This window comes from Passer domesticus, chromosome Z (genome assembly GCF_036417665.1).
Source record: "Passer domesticus isolate bPasDom1 chromosome Z, bPasDom1.hap1, whole genome shotgun sequence".
Taxonomy (NCBI): Eukaryota; Metazoa; Chordata; class Aves; order Passeriformes; family Passeridae; genus Passer; species Passer domesticus.
This window is the reverse complement of record NC_087512.1, coordinates 24931598-24954601: the sequence shown is the minus strand read 5'-3', so window position 1 is coordinate 24954601 and position 23004 is coordinate 24931598. Positions and strand designations below refer to the sequence as shown.

The window sequence follows — 23004 nt, the reverse complement described above, 5'->3', positions numbered from 1 at the left end:
CAGAGCAACAATGTGACTTCTTCATGAAATTTGTGCATCTGTGTATCCTTGGATAATATTCACAATAAGCCCCAAATAGCTACCCAAAGAAAGAGTGAAGAATCTTGAAAGAAGACAAACAACAAAAAGAATAGATGAAAAACAAAAGTGTGAGAAATAATTGCACTGTTTTGCTCACACAATTAAAAGGCACATCAGAGGAAAACAGTTAAATTAGCTCACTGAGTGCATATAGGAGTTTTAAAGCTCTATTGTCAGCTCAATTAAAAAGATACCCTAACAACAGCACACTGATTTATAAAGCACATGACATTCTCCAGCAGCCTGAGATGGTCTCTGTGACACCAACAGCAGCCACCTCCTCCTGCTTTCCTTGTCCTTTGGAGCATTATAGACTACTCAGGATGATTTCAGACTGTCAGGGCTCAAAAACAGCTGCTCCTTTGCTGGAAACCAAACAGCCCAGCCTTCCACTTTCTATGGCAACAACAATGAGCCCTTCGCAATCTGACCTGCCAAGGAAAACCTGCTGTTAATTAAATGTTAATTGCCTTAATGCAGTATGCATTATGTGGAAAAACGCAAGTTATTTTAATCTGTATTTTAAAGAACACATCTGAGGCATAAAATGCCAGGCAGAGGTACCTTATAAATTGACAGATATATATTGCTTTTGCCCCTTTGGTGTTAGAAGAGACTCCTATATGTTTAATAGAGGTTGTTGTTCTATAATTTTTCAGACTTTCAGGTCTCTTTCAGACAATTTAATTTTATTTCTATGCAAACCCAAATGCACCATTAACAGGCAAGTTTGACTGATATTAAGATGCATTTTTTTAATTACATCAATTGTTATTTTTATTTTAAAATATGTCAGGAGCTGAGCCTTTCTAATTCCAGCAGACAGTGTGTGATTTGACTGAAGGATCTTTATTCCTGGGTAGATACGATTGCCTTTGTGTTGCCCCTCTGTGGTAGGCAGAGGCTCATACAGCCATTCTTAGAGGGGTTGTGTCACACGCCACTTCCAGCACCTTGGAGAATATGGGATTGTCAGCTTCCCTATTTGAAGGGCTTCTCTAGAGCAACCTGTCTCCCTCCTGCAACCTTCTGCTCAAACACCTTGCCTTCCCTTAAACTACTTAGCACCTGGGCAAAAAGACCTCGTTACTGCAGCAGTTTTTCTGCCAGCTTGGCCCAGGCCCTGAAGAGACGTTCCACCCCCAAGACTGAGGTGATGGGGATGGGAGGAACTAGAAAGCACAAACTTCTTTGATGTGTAGAGGAACAACTTCTTCATAGCTTCTTGCTCTGGCCAAAATTCATCGTAATGGCTGTCATGGGCACAGGAGTGCCCAAAGGTTCCTGGCTGGGGATGGATGGGTATGTTTCACTGCTTCTTCTCCTGGCCAAGTTTATTATTGTATTTTACCTTAGACTGAAAATGGCTGCAAATGCCATGAAGGTCTGTTCAGAGCATGCAACAAAAATGCCACCACAATTTTAAAAAGTTTACTCTCATTAACTTTTGGCTGATGCAAGAAGCAGTGGGGATGAAACAAAGTATCCCACAAAGAGTGCCTGTGAAAAATCACTGATCATGTACCTATGTTGGCCAAACTGTCTTCTGGGAAGAATAAATTGTGCAGGGATATAAAAGACAGACCTGATAGCAGCAACCATAAACATGTCACTCTCCTTTCTTCCCTTCTTTAACTTATCTGCAATTCACAATGGCAAAATACCGAAGTTAACAGTAGGGAAGGGTCTGATCTTCAGCTGCTTTGCTGTGCAAACAGGTAAACTGAAGCTGATGAAGTTCTGCTGGTTTGCACTAGCAGCAAATGCCATTTAAAATAAGCTACATACATGCTGCAGCAGTCTCATGGGGATGTGGGAATACCTGCTTCTGTGATTTGATGCAAAACTATTTGCAGCCTCAGAATTTAACCCCCTAGACAGGAAGCCGCCAGAAGAAAGATGTCAGCAGAGGCAAGTGCTGTCGGGGAAGCGACAGCACTGCCAGCACAGCCCAGGGGCCTGCCTAAACACAGTCAGCATCCATTCCAGAGACCCGAGCCTCTCTCAACCACATCTGGACTTGATCTCCAATATTCACAAATCTGGGGAGTGTCTCAGTGTTTTTGGACTGCTACATGCATTATTTTTCTCATCTTAAAGCTGCCCATGTAGAGAAAAACACAAGACTTCAGTAACAGTTACCAGCATGATTTGCTTTTATTACCTTTCTGTTCAAGACCCTTGTTTCCCCTTGTAGCATGTCAAATTGCCCCCAAAACCATATTATACAGCAGAGAAATGTCGTTCACACTTCACTGGCTATTGATTTACTTTACTTATTGGCACAAAATCAGCCTGAGATAAACATTTTGTCCCCCATTTCCACTATTGTAAGCGATATAGTTCACTGCAAGATAGGCAAACCCCAATGTGCGGGGTCACAATTCGACATGGCTTTCTAATCAATGTGTGAAAAATTACCTAATGAATAATGGGTTGCACATTTCCACAAACAAATTAACCAGGGTGAGACTGAAACTAATGATTATATTTATCTAATGTAATTTCACATCTGTTACTAGAGCTAGTAATTTTTTTTTCTTTCCATGGCATCCTTAGAATTGCAGCCTCGCTTTTGAAAGACATTTTACATCCATTCAAACACAAATGTTCAAGTTTCTTGTATACATAATTTTAAAACCACAACATATTTGGGAAGTTTGTTATTATTTCACAACATTTTCTGGGGGTTGAATGGCCTTTTGAAATGTGTGGTTGTCACACCACAGAGCCAGGGTGCTCCAGCTGACAGGGTGCTCCAACTGACAACACCTCCCATACAGGGAACAGCAAAAGTGACCTTTTCCCCAATATAGTGCCTCATAATTTTCACTGGAATTAGGCTAATGTTATTTGCAGATGATAAGGTTTGACAGTGGGAAAAAACTTGACAGTCATGTGCTTTTTCTTCTTCTTCTTCTAGTAGATTTGTGCTTTCCTGATGAAATTATCAGTTTTGTAAAGCAGATGTTCCTGGAATCTGACTGCTGACCCCACACATATTCAGAAAGCAGCCCGGACCTGATGCAGCAGGATCTTCTCAGAATGGGGAAAATAACTGACTCTGTGGGGTTTGCTTTCCATATGGGGGTTTTTATTCTCCAGGCACATTAAAATATTTTGCTTGGGGTGACAAAAGTTGCTTAGGCACCCTCCCTGGCCTTCAAAATATGAGGCATTAACTTTTCTGTCCCTCTCCCAAGCGGCGTGTTTCAAAGAAGGGCTTGTAAGACCACCATGGAAGGACAAAGAGGACAATGGTGGGGTTTCCTCCCCTAAAGTTGGCTCACCTCAATCCTCATGGGGGAAATAGAGCTCCCCTTGCATCAACCACCTTCCTTCCTACTGCAGGGGGCTGTGTCTGCTCTGTAACATCCACCAGATTCCAGTTTTCTTTAAAGACATTGCAAGAAAAGCAAGAGTCTCCAAATTATGTCACTGCTTGAGTCAACATTATTAAACAATTTCACAACCTGTCTCAGTCGTGGTGGCAGCTTTCATAAGGATTTATTATCCAGAAAGGGAAGAAGAGAGGGGGCTGAGAGTGCACAGAGGTTTGAAAGTCATTGTACCGAGAGTTTTAATTATTGTATTTTTCACTGGAGTTGAAAGTATTGAGGAAAATGTAGCCAATTTCATATTACCTCATTTGGTTAAAGAAGCTGTATGATTGTTCAGAATGTGTAATTGCCATTCAGTACAGCTGAGCTGAAAAAAAGCTTTTTGACGTCACATCCTTAACAGTTGGTGGTATTTTGTAGCCTTATTGGACTAGCCAAACAAAATTGGGAAAGTAGAACCAGCTTTATTCCAAAAACATTCTGATAATTGTTTTGACTGAAAATTATGGTAGCTCAATGTGTATTTCTGTTTGGATTTGTGAGTACGTGCTGGTTTTAATAGTATATGTTTACATTATCACCATTGGGAAGAGTCCTCTATACAACCATGTTATGTATAGGGCAATATATAACTTCACAGGTGGGTTTTCAAAGGACAGGAACTAAAGGGTGACACAATGTCATGTTTATTACATGGAATAAGATATGCAGACATCCTGCAGTTCTATGCCTTATAAGTCTAAAGTGATGTTTTGTTTTTTAGGGATTTTTGTATTTGGCTTCTTTATTAAGAACAGAGACTCTAAATGTGTACTGCTACAAATACTTCTTTAAAAAAAATGAGGGCAGATAGCCCTAATTCCTTTCAATGTTTGTTCCAGAAATAAATCACCTTGTTTTACCCAGAAGCTTTCAGGAGAGCTGAGGAACATTCTGTCTGGGTCACTCTTAAACTGCTCGGTTACAAAGTAAACCTCTGGATATCTTGACTGGGAGACTTCTTGTTCTACCAGCTACAGAAGAGCTGTCCATGTACTACTAGCACATTACCTAATGAAAAATGGATTGCACATTGTTACAAACAAGCTAACAAGAGAAACAGATACTATCAAGTGTCAGCCAGCCTGGCAATGGTTGAGCTGCATCCTTCTATGGGAGCATTGTCTGCAGCAGCTTGTTAATCCCCACCTATGCAGTGGAGAACTCTGGTGTGAGACCTAAAGAGGAGTGGTTTTGACCTCTGGAGTGTGAATGGACTGGGATAACACCAGTGCCTCCATTTGCTCATGGAGATTGAGATACGTGCTGCCGCTGGGGGAGGCAGGAGGTGTGTAGGTGCCAGGCACATCCCTCAGCACTAGGACAGCTGAGCAGCCTGACTGTCACCACCTGGCTCACAGGTAACTGTGGTGGAGTTCCAGGGCACGTGTGATGGCAGTTAAAAAACAGTATGAAAATAGAGCACAACATAGTAGAGACAAACTTGTTTGTAGCCACCCTGTCCCAAACACTTGATTGCCCAAATGTACTGTTCTTCCTAAAGAACCTTCTTTCCCCTACTGTGAGCTGTAGTGTGTCCTTGGCTGCCACAGTCTGCAGAAGCCGTGGGAGGGCTTTGATGAGGCATAGAAAACCCAGGGATCTCTTTTTTCCTGAGGGCCACAGTGACAGATATAGGTAGAGTTGCGTAGGGACTGAGCTCAGGAAAACATTTGATGCCTGCTGATAACAAGCATATTCACTCAGTTATTTTTGCTTCTCCTTTATCCAGTACATTTGTTTCAGTTAAAGACTCTCAGCCTAAGCTAGGCTCACTCACGCTGAAGATATAACTCAATACAAGCAATTCCTCTTTTAATAATAATTCACTGATTGCTGCATAGGCATTTGTTGCTGGAAAAAGCAGTGAACTTTGTTGACTGAAGAACACAAAGAATGTTGATGCAAACACAGCACAGAGCTGTCCAGAGGGACTCAGAGCATTTATAGTGAAAGCACACCAAAAATAAACTCAGCATCAGTTTTTCCAGCAGAGGCAGTCTGAGTGTCTCAGCCTGAGTCCAGAAGGAGGTCACACAAGAGAGGCATGGCGTGACGACAGCCTCCGTGCCTTTTCATGATAACCTGGCTACACCACTTGTGTTTCTCATTTTCCCTCTGGTACAAATTTCTCACTGAGGGTTTTGACAATTTTCAAATATTGTCATGGAGAGTGTGACAACATGAAATGAGAGTAGAGCACAATGATGCAGTAAATAGTTACATTATTAGAAAGGCAGATGCTGGCATTGAAGCAGGGTTGTTGGCCTAAAAAAAAATAGATTAGGAGGGAGAAAATAGAAAAAAAAAATCTGTGAGATATCAGAAGCAGTTGATAGGGTAATAACATTCATATGCAAGCAAGGGTTTTCTGTGGCAATGTGAATCAGCTCCCATGCTAATATGACCAGTAAATAAACCATACTAGGATTCTGCAATTGATATTATTACTCACCAGATACAACTCCAGGCCAGTGAATCATGTCAGGGGATTGCATTTTGGACTCCAAACCCTGACACTGCTACCCAATAGGCAAGAGAAAGTCCTTCAGCAGTGCTTGACACTCAGCTGTCTACAGAAAACCTAAATTCATCATAAACCTGGTGGGTTTTTTCCCCTTGGCTTATCCTTGTCACTCCTTAGAGTCCTCAGGGATAAACCCTGAGTGAGTGCATGGATACTACTGAAATTTAGGACTTTTGAATGTGCTGTGCTACCTAAATTGAAGTCAGTGAGGTTGCTGCAGCCTGGTCCCCCACTCAGGCAATTGTGAGGAATGTGTTCTCCTCACCCTGCTGTGAAAGCTGTTACCCACCTCTTATGCCTGTAGTCCTCTACCCAAAATTCTATAAACTAAGTTTATAGAAAAAAGTCTAAATTCAGCTCATAAGAATGACCTTAAGAGTATTGGAGGATTTTCTACATGCTTCCAGGGTCCAATGACTCATGTAAAAATCTGGTATTCTGATTTTCTGAGAATATAATATTCTCTGAGAATCTAATATTCAGACAGCCTGGACACCAATCACCCCAGCTTGAAGAGTTTCAGCAAACACTACCTCAAAAACTCAACCATAACTGTGTTGATGCAGGCACCAAATGAACCGTGAATTTGTGCAAAGGCAAACTCACCTTTAACAAATGTGGGAGTTCTGCTTTAATCCTTGGTAAAGCCATGGTAAGTGAGAGCCACATGCTCATTATCCTCTGTAGGCTAATGTTGTAAACCAGAATACTCAAAGCAGTGTGTCAGCTGTCTGTGCTTAAATGCAGCATGTTACATGGTGGATATTCCTCCATAGGAATGCAAACAGGGAAAATTTTATGTGTTGCTTTCTTGCACATGGCAGGGCAGACTCAGAAACAAACAGAGGCATCCCATGGAGGTACTCCCTGACAATGCTGGTCTCTCAGAATCAGAGAAGTAACGGCCTGGCCCCATGCACTCTGGCCAGCATGTCTCAGCTAGAGTGCAGGCGGACTCCAAGTGCCTTTGCCAGTCAACCTGCTTCCCTGGGAGCCTCTAGAGAATGTGCTGAGGTGAACAGGACATCTTTGGGATTTTCCACTGCTGCACAGACTCTGATACAAGGCAGGGTCAATTAAAATTGCCCTGAGTAAGTTGAAGTAGGAAGGCTTTTGCAACTAAACAATTTGCTGACGAGTCAAGTGCCATATGGTTTGAATTTTTTCTGCCAATTTGGAAATGAGGAGACTTAGATGTAACCTAGATATATCAAAGTCGTTTCGTGGAGGTTCACCAGTTGAGTGGTACCCACGATGACAGCTGAAGGTGAGGGCAGAAGGCATAGCCAGGAATGGTGCTTCAAATTGCTTTTCACCTGGAGTGATTCACACAGGTAGTCACAAGAGTATGTGATGTGTCAAAACCCTAGACATAGCAGTGAAAGCAAGAGTAGGCAGGTGGATAATCTTTCACATAGAGGGTCATAAACTGCTTTGGATCTGTAGTGGGTCTGGCTGACATAGAGTTCATTTTCCCACAGTAACCCTCACAGTGCTGTGCTTTGCATTGGTATCTTAGTCTGAAGCTTAAGGCAAAATGTAAGGATCAAAATGAGATTTATACGTCAGATGGGGCTTTGTGTCTTGGTAGAAAAAGCACCTCTGGACTGACTAGACAACTGCAATGTTAAAAGTGGCCAGCTGCAGTTAATGGAAAGCAAAGATTTGTGTATTCATATAGATTATAGATAGAGCAAGTAGGGAGGACATTATTTGATAAAGAAGAAAGTCATGAACTAGTTGAGGAGTTTGACAAGAAATGAGTGAAAAAATAGCATTAAAACTCATTAAATTTGGCCACCTACATTACTTTGAAAAGGAGAATTAGGTATCAAAACACTTAGATGTTTTTCAAACAAGTACCTGCAACATTGGATACTTTCATTTAGCAGGTAATGGTGTAACCAACTCCTGTCAGAGTTTTAACACTAAAGAAGATGTGTATGGAAGGCATCAACGAGCAACAGGCTAACCTTGTGGTTTGGATGTAATGGATTGACTACAGAATCCATGGGTGAAATCTATAGATTTACATCCTACTGGAGAGGCCGAGAGAGGAGGTGATAATGAATGAATGACTGTTGGAGCAATTTATTGTAGACAGAACAAGAATCATCTTTGACTGAAATGAGAAAGGTCTGATTTAAGTGAGGATACAAAGCACGTGATGAGTGGGACAGAGGCAGCAGTTTCCTGTGTGAGATATGAAGACAGGCCAGAGCAATTAGCTGACAACACATCCTGCATCCTTTGGAAAACATTTCCATTGTAGCTGTCTCTCCCTAGACAGGGTCCCCCAGAGCCCGGCAACATCCCCCACCTGCAGGGATCTGTCCAGTCACAGTTTGAGCAAACATGATCTAAAAATTGCAGAGCAGTTAAAGCAGAAAGGGCAAAGTGGCAATAATATAAAATATTATTGTGGAATTATCTTCATGTATTTCTTACAGTAATTAAAATTTAAAGAATAAAGTATGAGTCATTTATTTGCTACCAAGACCTGAAGATCACAAGCTTACAATGAATACAGTTGTGGGTGTTAATTACTGCTTGAAATAGACAAAAAGATTGGAGCCACAAGCTGTACCAAGTATAATTCTTTATTTTGTAATTTAATATTCTTCCCTTTTCATTTCAATGCATTTTTATATGTCTGACCTTCTGTAGACTCCTCATTTTGTTCTCCAGTTGAAGGAGCAAAGCTGGTTAATTTCTGGTGACATTTTGTAGCCATGTAGAAGCTGAAATACCTTTCTACACTGGGACTTGTTTATAAATCTGAATTCCGTGGGTATCTCTCTAGCCACACAAGCCTGTAAGTTGGGTGATGTTACTGAAATGAGAGCCTATTCCTTCCCCGGGACTCCTGGAGTGGAGTTCATCCTGTTCTCAAGGGCCCAGTGAAAAGTACCCTATAATGGCTTTAGCCATGGCAAACAGCTGGACCACTCTATGTCTTCTTCATGTGTCTTCTACTCTCCCAGTGTACCATTGACTCACATGGACTGTGACTGTGGCACAACCAAATCCTTCAGATTCAATGGCAGGGGGAGTCTTTGTGTTACAGACAAATCAAGTTTTGCCTGGACCTTGGTATAAGGCAGGAATCTCAAAATCACAGCCTTCCAGTACATGGGAATTTCATTATAAAGTAATGTTTATTCCTTGAAACAGGGACTGGTGCTCTCTGTTAATTATTAGACACCAAAACCAGGGGAGGATGCTCGGAGCAGTTCAGAAATGCTCTTTAAAAAGTTAGCAAAAAAATAAACCTTAAAAGCTTGTAAAGGAGCCACAGGGAATCATAGCTGCCACTTAAATTATATTAAAGGGCAATAAATTGAAACCAGTAAAAAAGAAATGTGTCCTTACAGGGTGCATTGTCAGCTTATGAAATTCACTGTAGCGGGAGGTCAGTGAAAGAAAGTCCATAGTTTGTTTTTTCCCAAAGCACTTTTTGGATCACTACCATGATGCCTCCAGTGCTGAGAGAAAAGGCTAATCAAACTTCATACTCCAAGGCACAAACTGTCTATGGGGGTCAGGAGAGAACGTCACCCTCAGAGACAGTGTATTAAGCATATTCTGCATTTTCCCTCTCGACCTTCGAAGGAGAGTAAGGATCTCTGCAGAATTGTTATATAACCTCCAAAGGCAAATGCTGCACAAATGCCTCTGGATTCCTTGCTCCTGGGGAGGGATTCTCCTCTGACAGATTTCAACATCTCTAAAAGCATAATTTTAGCTCTGAAAAATTTATTTAAGCATTAGCATTGATGAATGATGCAACATAAAGGTGCAGCAGCACTCTTGAGCCTCAAAGACAGTCGTGGAAGAAGCTGAAACAGACACAATTTATTGGTAAATAAGAGAGGCGACCTCCCACCCACAGCATTGTACAACACCGCAGGTGAAAGACAAAGACAGGCTCATCTGTGCATGAGCCCCAGCTTTGAGAATCATGGGAAGGGAGACATTCTCCTACCAGTTTTTCTCTGAGGAGTAGAACTAAATCTCACAGGCAGCCTTACATGGCTATTCATAAAGTCCCTCAAGCACAGCTTAAATAAGAGTATGCTGGTTAATCAAACAGCATCCCCTGCCACATCCTAGGCAAGACCATCCCCTTTCACTCTTGCTGCTATTCATGTTGTGAAAAATTAAAATTGTTGTACCTACTGTGCTCTTCCACCACCACCACAACATGGTTTTCTTTTCTGGTTCCATCAGTGCATGGGTAATGATTGGTCCATGATGTTTAAAAGAAGCCAGTAGGTTCTACATCTGCATCTCTGAGTTAAGACATGGCTATCAGCTGTCTAATAAATTCTGGGTATATCACATGCATTCATTAAGTAAAACGGGCTCTCCGCCACCAGGTCTTACGTCCTCCACGGCTGGATGAGCTCAGGTGGCATGAGGTGTGGTCAGATACTTGAATGTGATTCAGGTGTGGTCCTCTTATATCTTTCAGAAAATGAAGTTTTTCACAGTGAGAAAGCTGAGTGGCAGAGCAATTTTGAATACCAACCCTGCAAATGTTCACACATGCATCTGCTGAATTCACTGCTGGGTCAGTATGGAGTGAAAGGCTGCTGGATAAGGGTCCTTGCTTCTTTGTCTCTACTGTCCAAGCAGTAACTCTATTCCAGCTATCAAACAGTGGAAACATACCTGTGACTTTACAGGTTGCTAGTTTCCAAGGATTGCTCTCCCATTCACTTCTGCATCATTTGGATTTTTCATATGTTTATAACACACAATTCCTTTGTTCTCCCTTTCATCTCTGTGCTGAAAGGCCACACTTCCCAGACCAGCTACCCTGAGCTCAGCCTTAACAGCAGGTAAGAGGTGGTCAGCTCCCTGCCAGAGTTTGCTTTAGAATTAAAGGAATCCTAATTCCAGCATTGGAAATTAAGAAGATATTGTTATTAGCTCTCTTGTTAATAATTTAGAAAATACTGCCAAATCACCATGTTCTCTCAGTTCTCTCTGAACACAGTGCAAACTGCATTAGGTGATACAGTGAATGGATATATTTCAGATGAAATATTTGTACTGAATTATTAGAGTAGTCTGTATTACAAAATTACTAATAAACATTGCTTCTGGCTCAATTTAGCCTGAACTCAGTGAACCTAACCAGTGGTGAGAAATCAAAAACTCTGAAATACCTGATGAATGAATCTAACTAATCAAGAAGCCCTGCAGGAAGTAGATGCCAGGATTAATGAGCCAGTGGTTTCACCATGCCATGCTGTTATTTCTTCACATAAATGCCCTCAGATGAGATTACCTTTGTCATGAAAAGGAGAAAAGGAAGGTTACATACTTTCAACTGACAGGTTAACTGCCATACCTCCATTACTGCAAGATACATTTTCATGTGCAGAGATTTTTATTCTGAAAAATGAAAATTTAAATACCACAACACAAATTAAACCACATTTTCATTTCTAAGAGCAGGGATCATTACTGCTTGTACAATAATATAATCCATGCTGCAATGTTACCTGATCCCTTGCCTTGCACAAACTTTCTTCCCTTATTAGTAATTGCTCAGTGATTGCAATCTCCAGCAGTGAGTAAGAGCAGATTCTGCCTTCCATGGGGATTTAAGCAGAGGAAGAGAGGAGAGAGAGAGTGTCAAAGCATTTCATCAAGAGAGCAAATGAAAGGTTCAGTGACATTATCTTTATGTATATTCCTTAGACATTAGGGGTGATGTTGTGTTTAGAGGAAAGTAGAATTACATGAATATGTGCCGAGGTGGAAATGAATCCATATATAAGAACATAAATCTCAGTCTACTTACACACTGGGTAGAATAGCTTAAGTCTAAAATGCACCTTAACATAAGCAAATAAGCACAGCTTGTAACAGCCCCAGTGCCTGGTGTTACCTACTTAGTCAGTAATAGGCTAATTGTTATTCAGCATAACTGTTCCTTCTCAATTTGTATGGAATTCATTCATTTATTTTGATGACTTTACGTGAATGAAGAAAAGCTGTTCATGTTGTTAGATAGAACTGGTTCGTGTTGTTTAATTTTTAGCTTTTAACATCAGCAAGATTGAGACTTTATAGTAAAATAATTCAGACAAAGCATGTAGCATATGTGAGTGAAGCCTGTGGTCTGCTTCCTTCCACCCATGTTAAACACATAAAAGCATCAGCTTAGACGTTTTATGCTGCAAAGCTTCAGCGGATGCTAAGGGTACATATAATTTCAAAAATCTCCAGGACTCAGAACACAAGGATCTATTGCTATGGAAACAAATCAAATTTGTATCAAAGTTGTGTAGGATCAAAAAGCTTTGCTCATAACCAGGACTACAGTTGCATAGAATATGGAGGAAATTATGGATGTTCTAAGAGCGAGCATTAAGCTGAAGGACCTTTGTAAGGCCCCTTTCACAGAGCTGCAATGTTCAGTGTCAAGAGTTGGATCTTACAGGTTGTGTCTCAATCCCCTGCCCCCAGCCGGAAAGAGCATTTTTCTCCACCATTAAAAAGCACATCTTTTTTTAAGATCTTCCATATCACACTTTACGACATTCCTACATCATAAAGCTGTCTTGCTTATAGCAATATAAAGCAGCTGTAAAAATTATGTGCTTGTAAACAACCTTCCATACATTTGGAAGAAGCAGAGTGAGATTTGCACTCTTCTGCATGTAAGTGGAGACCTTTCGCCCTCCTGGCAGGCCACACTATGGGGAAGAGAACACTGTGGAACTGGGAAGACCAAGGGACATCCGAGCTGGCTGCTCCTCCCCTTCGACCATGTAGGGTCAGCGGTAGGATAGGGAGGCTGGAGGTACTCTAACCAGCTCTGCTCCGTAAGCAGCCTGCATGGCTGAACTACACCGAGCACGGACCTCAATCTCGGAGCCAAGCCCGGGCACAGAGGGGCAGCTGTTCTGCCCGAGGCTGGGCAAGGGACTAGAGGCATGGCTAGAAGGAGAGACAGAACACAGTGACTTCTTTTCCCAAGTGCTACTGTGGTATGGATTTTGGTGTGGGACCTGGCTTTCCCATCCTAGACTTCCTCAGGTGGAGCATCCTGGGTTGTTACAGCACCTGCAGGAGCAGACTCCTGCAGGAGGGCGTAGGGCTCTTTATTCAGGTGACTCCCAGAGGACTCACTTGTGGTCTGGATCACCAATAATTTATTCTGCTTTTATTTCTCTTTTAAATTAAATATGCATATGTAATATGCACTTTGGAGCGGGCAAGGACCCTTCTGCGGGTGCCTATGGAGTCGTGCACTCTCAGGTGTGTAATTAAGAGGTGTGTAATTGATGTACAAGGAGAAGAGATCTTAGAGTATTGCATAAAAGGCAAGGGCGAGGGGGAAGAAGAAAAAAAGAAGCCCAGACCAGGCTGTATGATGCTTGGCAATGTACTGCATTTCTTTTTCCCACCATATCAAAGTTTGCACGGGAGTAAAACAAGAGTTCTTTCTTTCATGGGGCTTGCTTTGCCAGCAGGCATGCCCTTATTTCACATTCTGAAAAAACTGATCATCTCTCTACTGCTTGCCTGCCCCAGCCTCCCGCTGACCCACTCTCCTTCATCCCTTGCCCTGCCCTGCTTCGCCACAGAACTTTTTGTTACTCACACTTTAAAGGCCAACCACACAGAAAGATTAACAAAAGTTTATTAATCATGAAGTATTAAAATTGTGACAAGTGAAAGGCATCAATGCAAAGTTAAGCAAGCAAACTATCCCCAAACTTGTGACAAAGGACTCAGTGAATACCACAGAAGGAAGTCCTGTCTATTTTTTTTTTTTTTGCCTGCAGTTGAAGACACCTCTCATATCTCACACGCCACATCAAAATCTATAATTCTTCATATCACATACTGAAAATGATTTTATTTATCCATTCACATTAACTTGATATAAACGTGTCCGGAAAAGTCAAGTAATATGTTTTATATTAGCTCAAACATTTATTAAGTAACCCAAAATTCAATAAATAAGCACAGACAATAAGTTAAAACATATCACGAATCGACCAGTATGTAACAAGAATGCTTTATCTACACAAAACATCCTATTTCACATCGTTTGTTCATTCCTCCAGCGGCCCTGCCCTGCGGCGGGGTGACCGGCACATGCAGGCGGGCGGGCCGCGGGGCCGAGCCGGGCCGGGCCGAGCCGGGCCAGGCGGGGCGGGGGGCGCGGCGGCGCCTCCGCCGGCGCTGCGGAGGGACAATAGCAGCAGGAACGTAAATAAATGCGTAAATAAAGGTAGGGAGGATCGGCAACTCAACTGTCACGAAATCAAAGATCCGAAAAAGGGAAGCGCTCTTGCGCGCTTTTTTCTTCCCCCTTTTATCCCCTTTGTTTTTTACAAAAAGAAGCTTTTAATTTTTTTTTTTTCTTTTTAACCCCATCACATTCGCTGTCGCTCATTAATGCTTAATCAAAATGGGTTTGATTCTCTCTGGGGTCTCCGTGCCTTTTCGCGAACCCGCCCGGCCGTCCCCCGACGGCGCCCTCGCGGCGGAAGGAGCCGGCGGCAGGTCGCGGCTCCTAAATAAACCACAAAAAATTATGAAACAGAAATGCATTTCTTTGCAAAGCCAAAGCCGGACGGGCGGACGGCGGGAGAGCCGGGTCGTGGCGACGGAGGGCGGCAGAGCCGGGCTCGGGGCGGCCGCGGGTCCTCCCGCCGGGCGGGGGGACCGGGGGGCACAGGGGGCGCGGGGGATGCGCGGGGGCAGAGGGGCTTGGGGAGGGTCGGGGGTGTTTCTCGGCCCACAAACCAGTCTGTTGGTGTCTGATTTCAGATCCTGAGTCGACTCCCTGGTAAGTCGGGTGGGGGAAGGCGGGGGCGCGGAGCGAGGCGGGGGCGCGGGGCGAGGCGGCGGCGGGGGCGGGGGCGGCGCGGGCGAGGCGCCGGCCATTAGGTGAAACTCATGGAGACTGTGTGCTCTAGTGCTTTGCGGCGGAGGGAGGCGATGCTGGTTCCCCGCCACACGTCGCTGCTGTCCGGGGAGCTGCAGAGCTGGGGCGAGCCCGTCACGTTGCTGGGGCCGGGCAGGGAGGCGGGCACCATGCCGGGGAAGGCGGGCTGGTAGAGGTGGGACTGCAGCCCGGCGCCGTTGGAGCCCGCCAGGCTGTTGGAGAGGCCCATGGAGTTGGGCGGCGGGCCGGCCGCCAGGCTGCACTGGGACAGGGACTGCGCCATGGCTTGCTGCCGTCCCAGCGCCGGCGGCAGCGGCAGCTGCGACACGCCGGGCATGGCGGCGGCGGCCCAGCGCGTGTCGTTGGCGTGGAAGGAGCACAGGCTGTCCCCCATGGCGGCGGCGGCGGCGGCGGCGGCCGAGGGGAACTGCGGCAGCCCCGGCGTCGGCAGCAGCGTGCCCGGGGCGCGGAACACGTTCGTGGTCTTCTTGCGCTTCTTCCACTTGGCGCGGCGGTTCTGGAACCAGACCTGCGGGCGGCGGGCAGCGACACGCTCCGTTAGCCACCACCACCCCCCGCAGCCGGGAGCCCCGGCCGGACCCCCGCCCCGCTCCCGCCGCCCCTCCGCTGCGCACCCGCAGCCCCACGCCATCACGGGCTGACGAAACCTGAAACTTTTCATCATGAAAGCGATCGATTTGTCCGTCCCGGGCGGGAGACTTCAGGAGAGGAGCCTGGCCTTCCCAAGGAAAAAAAAAAAAACCCAAACAAAACAAAAAACAAAACAAACAAACAAACAAAATAAAAACACCAAAAAAACCCCAACACGAACAGTCTACGGCTCTGGGCCTTGCGTGGACGCGCCCCTGCCCCGGGCCAGCCAGGAAACCCTCGCACCAAACCGCCCGCATTTGGGTTTAAAAAAACACCAAAACATAACAAAACCAAACCTATAGTAACAAAACCAGAGGTGGTTTAGGTGAGTGGCAGGGATGGTTTTGTGGGTCTCGCCGCACCGCGGCCGAAAGCAACCGGGACAGTCGTAAGCCGGGATAAAGCGCGTCCACCTGAAATCCGAGGGAGTGCAGTGCCCCATCCTGCCGGATTCCACCCTCTCAGACTCCATAGGCGGACTGAGAAAGGCGGAGGCCAATTAGCGGGAATGAACGGCCGTAAGGGAGCTAAATATTATATGAATAATCGAAAAATCGCGTTCAATTATGTTTTAGGGTTAATAGTCAAATTGCGGCTACAAAATCTTTTTATGTTTCATGGTTTGCTGGTGGTGTAAAGAATCTCCATCAGGTCTGATCGCCTAAGTTCATAGCTACGCTACATATGCTTTTAAAATGTGAATGTTTCCAGTTGAAAACTGGTGCATGACAGATTAAAATGCAAGGAAAACCTGGGGGAGATTTTGAAAATGCACACATGACAACTCTAGAAATATATTAACCATGAGCATTTGGCAACTTTGAACTCCTTTTAAAATGCAACTAGCCCCTGAAAATTATTAATACAACAGTGAGAATCTAATGGAGGTTGGAATCTAAAAACCTACCTTGATGATATCTGCTGTTACATTAATATAGACATACTGTAAATGTATTTTAAAATATATAGCCCATTTAATTCCCCAGCTATAAACGGGTGAGAGAGAGTGAAAGCAATAGAAAGGGAGACAATATCACTTTTGTTTTTCTTCTTCTTTTTTTAAATGTTCTTTTTATTTCTTTTTTTTTCTTTTTTTTTCTTTTTCTTTTTTTTTTTTTTTCTTTTAAGAAGCCAAAGCTTTATGAAGATCTCATTGGAATCCAGCAGATGATTAATGTGAAGATTTGGTAGGAAATCTGGAGAGCTGTATTAAAGCTCAGATCTCAGGTTCATTTCGATCAGCCAGCCGTGAACTCTGGGCCGAATTCATTACACTTTAATAGTGCTGGGAGAGGAAGAAAATGCAATTTCTCATTCCATTAGAAAACTAGAAAATACTCTCAGCTTGTCCCCTATTAAGATGTGGCAGGTGACGGGACCATTGTGGGGGACACGGTCAATGGAATTACAGCACATTATTTTTGTTCATATAAAATATTGGAAGGCAAGCCTGACTGTGCAGAAGTTATTTCACTGATTTAGTTTTTATGTAAATAAAATATTGAAAGTTAATTAATCCGTGCTAGAGACTAATGATTATGCTTATTATATTGCATTTGATCGCGTAATTTGCATGATTCTCGCATTGCTGCTTAATAAGCCATTCCAGGTTATAAATAATTCTGAAATTGGTTTCTAATAATGGCATGCTATAAAAAGAATGGTTTTATTACAGCAGCTTGAAAAGCAGAGCAATATCAGATGTGGAATTGGACTCCCGTTTAAGCATCAGCCAGCTTAATAATTATTTAAATGTATCATATACATTAAATACAGATCTAAAATGAGGAAAGTGGTGATTTATCCTAGCATCTAAAACCCTTAAAAACATATACAGCCTCTATAAATTAAGCATTTGGAGCATTCCTTAATCAATGTGGAGTCCATGTACTAAAAGGAATGTGTAGGCTATCTATTAACGGTAAAGAAAACTGTAAAGTACTCATATAAGAACATAAACTAATTATTATTTAATTTAAATTTGATCAAGGACCAGTGATACATCGGATTTTGAAGTAAATATATTAAATATTTTTGCTTTAGATTACATAATGTTAATCATTTTGAAATGTTAATTAAGAAGGTTATGTTGATCTGATTACTTTTTAAATTACAGAACATTATTGTAAAAAAAATTTGAATTGACACTCTATTAAACTGTTTTTATCAGCAGTCTCGAGCTATTAGCATTGGTTTAAGATTATGCCAAGGCCATTAAAACACTTTGTCTTTCTTTCTACGAATTTCTTTGATGTGCTGTTAGAAAATAACTATTTCCATTTTATATTTTACTTCATTTACCACACTCCTAATATTGAAATTGGTATCATTAACCTTTGGGAAACCCAATAAAGTTTAATAGACCTCGTTTTCTTTTTTTTTTTTTCATACAGTCAGTTGTCCAATTATATCTTATTTGTGAATCTAATTTCTTTTTTAATTTAAACTAATTATAGTTCTGTGTAGGCTGAGTCAAATTGTTTTACTTTTTAAAAGCAGACGTGCTTTTTCTGTCACATTCAAGAACGGAATCTGTTTTCCTTCATAAAACGTTCATTTAGGGATTTCTCTTCACGTGTCTTTATTTAGCTGAGGAGCCTGTGCTTGCCGATAGGGATTTTGAACAGTGCCTGCGCTGAAGTGCTTCAGCAGCGGCAGTCCCGGTGCACTGTACCGAGCCGGGGTGCGCATCCCACAAGTGCCTCTATTGTGCAGCCTTTCGTTCCTCGGCGTGGACTCGCCTAGAAAGTCGCTAAAATAACCTTATGCACAAAAAAGCTGCGTCTGAGCAGTCTAGCGCTTTGAACCTTCTCCCCCTTTACCAAATTTCGTTTACATTTATTTGCCTAAATAGTTTCCTACTGTTCTGTGTGCATATATATATATACACATAGACATATACATATATGGGTGTATATATATATATGTCTGTGTACATATATATATATGTATTTTAGAGAACAAAGTGCACCCTACATGTTGAAGTTACTCACTACTCCCGCCGTTCCCAGGCATTCTAAAAGCCAGTATGGGGAAAGTCCGAGTCCAGACACAGCTGGCTTTTATCGAAGTGCCTTTTTACCAGCCGATATGCCTTCCCTCGCACCCCACCTCGGCTCTCAGGGCGGTGGGCTTTGGCGGACGCCCCTTCCCGGCGGTGCCGCCGCCGTGTCACCAGCAGCACCCTGGACAGCGGCCCCGCGGTCGCCACCGGAGTCTGTTCCGGTGGAAAAGGAGTCAATCCCGGCAGGTTCGGCTCGACTCTTAGCGCCGGGCTATTGCGAGGACTGAAGCCGTTCTTTTCGGCTGTCCCTCCCCAGACTCCTTGCAGCCGCGGGTCGGGCCGTGGGGCTGAGGGAAGGTCAGCCCACGCCCCGCTCGGGACCACCGTGGGTAGGATAGAGGAAAAGGGGACACCCCAAGGTGACACTTTTGCGGAAAGGGGAGCAACGCATGTCTGGTTTCAAGGATTTCTGACCAAACTGTTGCTTTCAGGGGTGGGTTATTTACCCCGCCGTCGGGCTGAGGTTTGGGGCACCCGCCCCCCTCCCCGATGCGCCTGGCCTCGCCGCCGGCCGTGCAGCCGTCGGTGCGACCGGGGAAGGGCCGGCAGGCACTGCGCGGGGGCGGCTTTTCATACCTGCACCCGGGACTCGGTGAGACCGATGCGCAGGGCCAGCTCCTCCCGCATGAAGATGTCCGGGTAGTGAGTCTTGGCGAAGCTCCTCTCCAGCTCGTTGAGCTGTGCCGGCGTGAAGCGAGTGCGGTGCCGCTTCTGCTTCTGCTGACCCTGCTGCTGCCCGGCCTGGCTGGAGTTCTGGCCGCCCTGCTGGCCTTGCTGCTTGTCAGGGTCTTTGGCGCTGACGGCTAGGGAGCTGGGGTTGGATCCCACCGTGGTGATGTCCTCTCCCGGCAGCAGGGTGGTCCCTTCTACCGTGTCCGAGTTGGGAGCCATGTCTCCCGGGTGTCCCCCCGGATCCGAGCCCCCGACGCCCAGCCGGCACTTGACCGCCTCCCGGTGTCCCAGCAGCTCGGCCGCGTCTTTCATCCCTGCGGAAGCAAAGGAGCGGCGGTCACTCGGCTGCAGCTGAGCATAGATCCATCAGAGCCCCTCTCCCGTGCACTGAACTGCAGGGAGACATCCAACCACCGCCACCGCCTCCCCCCGCCGTCCCCGGCCGCCCGCCCGCCAGACCCGCAGCCCTGCTCGGCTCCACGGCGCGCAGACACCCTGGCCCGGAACGACCCGGGCGGGGGAGAAAACTTTACATCGAGCAGCTCCTCTTCCTGCTGAAATAGCCAGTTCCCTGCCCGGCCTTCCCTTGCAAGACCAAGGGAAGGGAAGAGGAGGACAGCAAGTTTTCACGGGTTCAACTTGGGTTTTCCAGCCGAGCTGGTAGAAGAAAGACACGGAGAGAAAGAAATAAGGCTCGAACCGCCCTGTTGCCGGGAGCGTTACCTCCCCGACAGATGCGCGGGGACCTCGGTCAGTCTGGCCGATCTTTTCCCTCTCCTCCTTCCGCTTCTCTAAACAAACTCATGAATATCCATAAATAGATAGATACAGATATTTCTCCCTTCTATTTCTCTTTCTTTCTTTCTTTTTCTCTTTTTTCTTTTTTTTTTCCTTTTTTTTTAAAGAAAAGGAGGGAGAAAAGCAAACGGGCGAGCAAGAAAAGGCCACCCAGAACTCCGTAAACACCATAGAGCTCATCTGTCCTAAAATAATAATCACCATAATAATAATGTGTAGGTATGTATATAAAAACGGGGGAGAGAAAAATTAAATGATCCACAACTCACTGTAGATCTACATACACCGTAGGTCTCACTCTCTTCTTTTTTATGTTAAATCAAATTAAACTTTAATACAGTACAATTACTTTTAAAGGAATTAGCCCATTTAGAACGCATTAAGGTAAAATAAGGAACAAATTGTCAATTTCCTGCCCCGGCTTCCTCCCCGCTCGCCGCCGCAGCCGGTGCAGCCGCCGTAGGGCGGGGGGGTGCCGGGGGAAACTCACCGAGACGGGCGTCCAGGAGGTCGGCGTGAGACAGCATCGCGCACCGCTCCAGGGCGAAGGCTGTTCCCCCCCAAATTTTAGCGGCCTTAAGTTATTTAAAATAGATATAAGATATGAGATATATATATATAGATATATATATATATAGATCGTCTAAATGAAAGAAAATTCGGTGTGTGGTTAAAAAGGGGGTCTCTTGCATTATAATGTCCTTTAGAGAGACGGGGAGGTGCTTAACACTTCAATGAACCCGTGAGCAGCTCGGCGCGGGGACCAATCAGGAGGGCAGCCTGCAAATGTCAGCGCCCGGAGCGCCCCGCTCCGCCCGCCCGCCGCCGCCGCCCAGGCCTCCCGCCGCCCCGGCCCGCAGCGCGCCCGCGCTGCCTCGCCCTGCTCCGCTCGCCCTGGCCGCCCGCCGTCTCCTTCTCTCCTTCCCTTCCAAACGCACATTTGCCACACTCGTCCGCTCCGGGTCGCCCCTGATTTATCGGCTTTTATTGTTTTTAGTCCTCCTCGGAGCGCACCCTCTCACCGATCAGTCTCCCGAGGGTCCCTCAAGCTCAGAGCCCGCCGAGGGCTGCGAGCGGGGGAGACGGGCGCCGCGGGGTCGGGCAGCGCCGGCCCCGCTGGCCGGCGGCCCCGGGGATCGGGAGCGGCAGGGCAAACTGCAGCCAGGCTTTCACCCACGCGAGCCCCGACGGCTGCTGGGCGTCGAGGAAAGAGAAACTTACCCGAGTTCCCGCAGCGGGCCGTGCTGCACAGGCTCGCTGGCCCCCGGGGCTGCCCGCCACCTCGGCCCGGCCCCGCTCGGAGCGGAGCAGAGCGCACCGAGGGGCAAGGGAGCCCAGCGCCACGCGTCCCGGCCGCCCGGGCAGCTCTGCCTCCCTGCCCGGGATTTTAACGCCCTTAAACCCTATTTTTCGGGTAAAGTTTCCAAGTTCGGCTAGCCTACAAACTCAGCTTAAAGCAGTAAATAAAGTTAAATGCTTTTTATTTTCCTCTTGAATATATTAAACTACTTGAACAATTTAAAGTGCTTTGCAGAAGTGAAGCGAACCATTTCTAATGTTCTGATTTTTCAAAGCCAGCCAACAACAAAGTTTAGATTAGTAATATATTTCTAACCAGAGTAATTTTCAAGATCATTAGGCATTTATGTAATTAGTGCCAAATCTATAAGCTTTTATTACGATTATTAGAGTAAAATCAGTATAAATTTGTACTAATTTACTACTGTTTAGACTTGGCTGTCAAGCCAAGAGGTTCTTATTGTAAATGATAACTGAGGAAATTAAGTGCAAAATTCTGTACCATTTCTGATCCGCTCCTAAACAATCCGTTTCAATTGTATTTGTAGCAGAACATAATGCCCTTTTAAAGTTATTTGACTTGTATTTTTATTTGCAAAACAAGAAAAATACCCTCTACGCGGGCACAATGAAAACTGATATTTACTACTTCCAACTTGATTAACATTGATTTTTAATTCAAAAGTGATGCAATTAAGATTATTCATTTAGTGCAAATAAAGCTTCCACCAAAAAGCGAGCCCAGTGAAGTCTATGTTAAATAAAACGGAGCCAATGGCTTTTTTTTCCGCCATCCAATTGACTTACACGAAACACTGTAAATACTGCATGCGAACAGATGCAAGAGTGGTTTTGTTTGCAGCTCAGATGTGCAGGGGTTTCGGCAGAGACTGAAGGAGACAAAGGAACCGGCCGACCGATCTCTAGGGCAGTTTTGCTGCCTTTTTTTTTTCCCTCCTCCCAGCTCAGGCTACATTGATTCAATTCAGCTTTCGAGACCTCGGTCTGTTGCGAAGAACCTGGGTACTCGGGAACGGCCGCTCAGAGCAGGGAGAGAGACCCAGAGCCGGGCCACAATTTAGCCGGAGACAGAGAGAGAAAGAAAGGAGATGGAGGTGGGGTGGGAGTTTCGGGATTATTCTTTTTCCCCGGCTGGATGGGTGACTGCGGAGATAGCACATTCGCTGTGCTTTTTTCCTTTGAAAATTATTCTCTGTGTGCAGCTGCAGGGCAGGAGGGGAAGACCTGGCGGTGGAAACTGCTGGGAGGAGTGCCCCGGCCCGCTGCCGGGACCCGCGGAGCGGAGCCGGCGGAGTCGCTGGGGAGACGGGCCGGAGGCGCGGGGGGGACGCGCAGCCTTTCTGGCCGCGGCAGCCTGGCCCTGCCCGGGCCGGGCTGAGGCGAGCGGCCAGGGGCTGGCCGGGCCGTCAGGGGCTCAGCTGCAGCCGCATGCATCGGCACAAGTGTGCGGCGCTCGAGGTGCCCGCGGCCGGCTTCTGCCGAGCGCGCCGTGGGCAGGGTGGCAAGCGTGCGTGTGCATCTATTCCGTGTTGTTGTATGTTTCAGGTCGATAAATAAATGTGTAATAGTTAATGTGCAGACACATCAG

At 45.4% G+C, this 23004-nt stretch overlaps 1 protein-coding gene across 1 annotated transcript; it reads right to left on the bottom strand.

The window, feature by feature from the left end:
- Window positions 1–14388: 14388 nt before the first annotated feature.
- OTP (orthopedia homeobox) lies at window positions 14389–19658 on the bottom strand. Its single transcript, XM_064404389.1, has 2 exons — window positions 19203–19658; window positions 14389–15437 (listed from the first exon to the last, which is right to left on the bottom strand). The coding sequence occupies exons 1-2, from the start codon at window positions 19608–19610 to the stop codon at window positions 14907–14909; spliced, it is 939 nt and encodes a 312-aa protein (XP_064260459.1). The 5' UTR covers window positions 19611–19658; the 3' UTR covers window positions 14389–14906.
- Between the last annotated feature and the right edge of the window lie 3346 nt (window positions 19659–23004).

What these genes read in the sequence shown, in the direction of transcription:
- OTP (XM_064404389.1), bottom strand. Translation starts at nt 19,610, where the DNA reads ATGAAAGACGCGGCCGAGCTGCTGGGACACCGGGAGGCGGTCAAGTGC. An exon ending in TCACCGAGTCCCGGGTGCAG is followed by an intron (nt 15,438 to 19,202) that starts GTATGAAAAGCC and finishes CGCCGCCCGCAG; the next exon opens with GTCTGGTTCCAGAACCGCCG.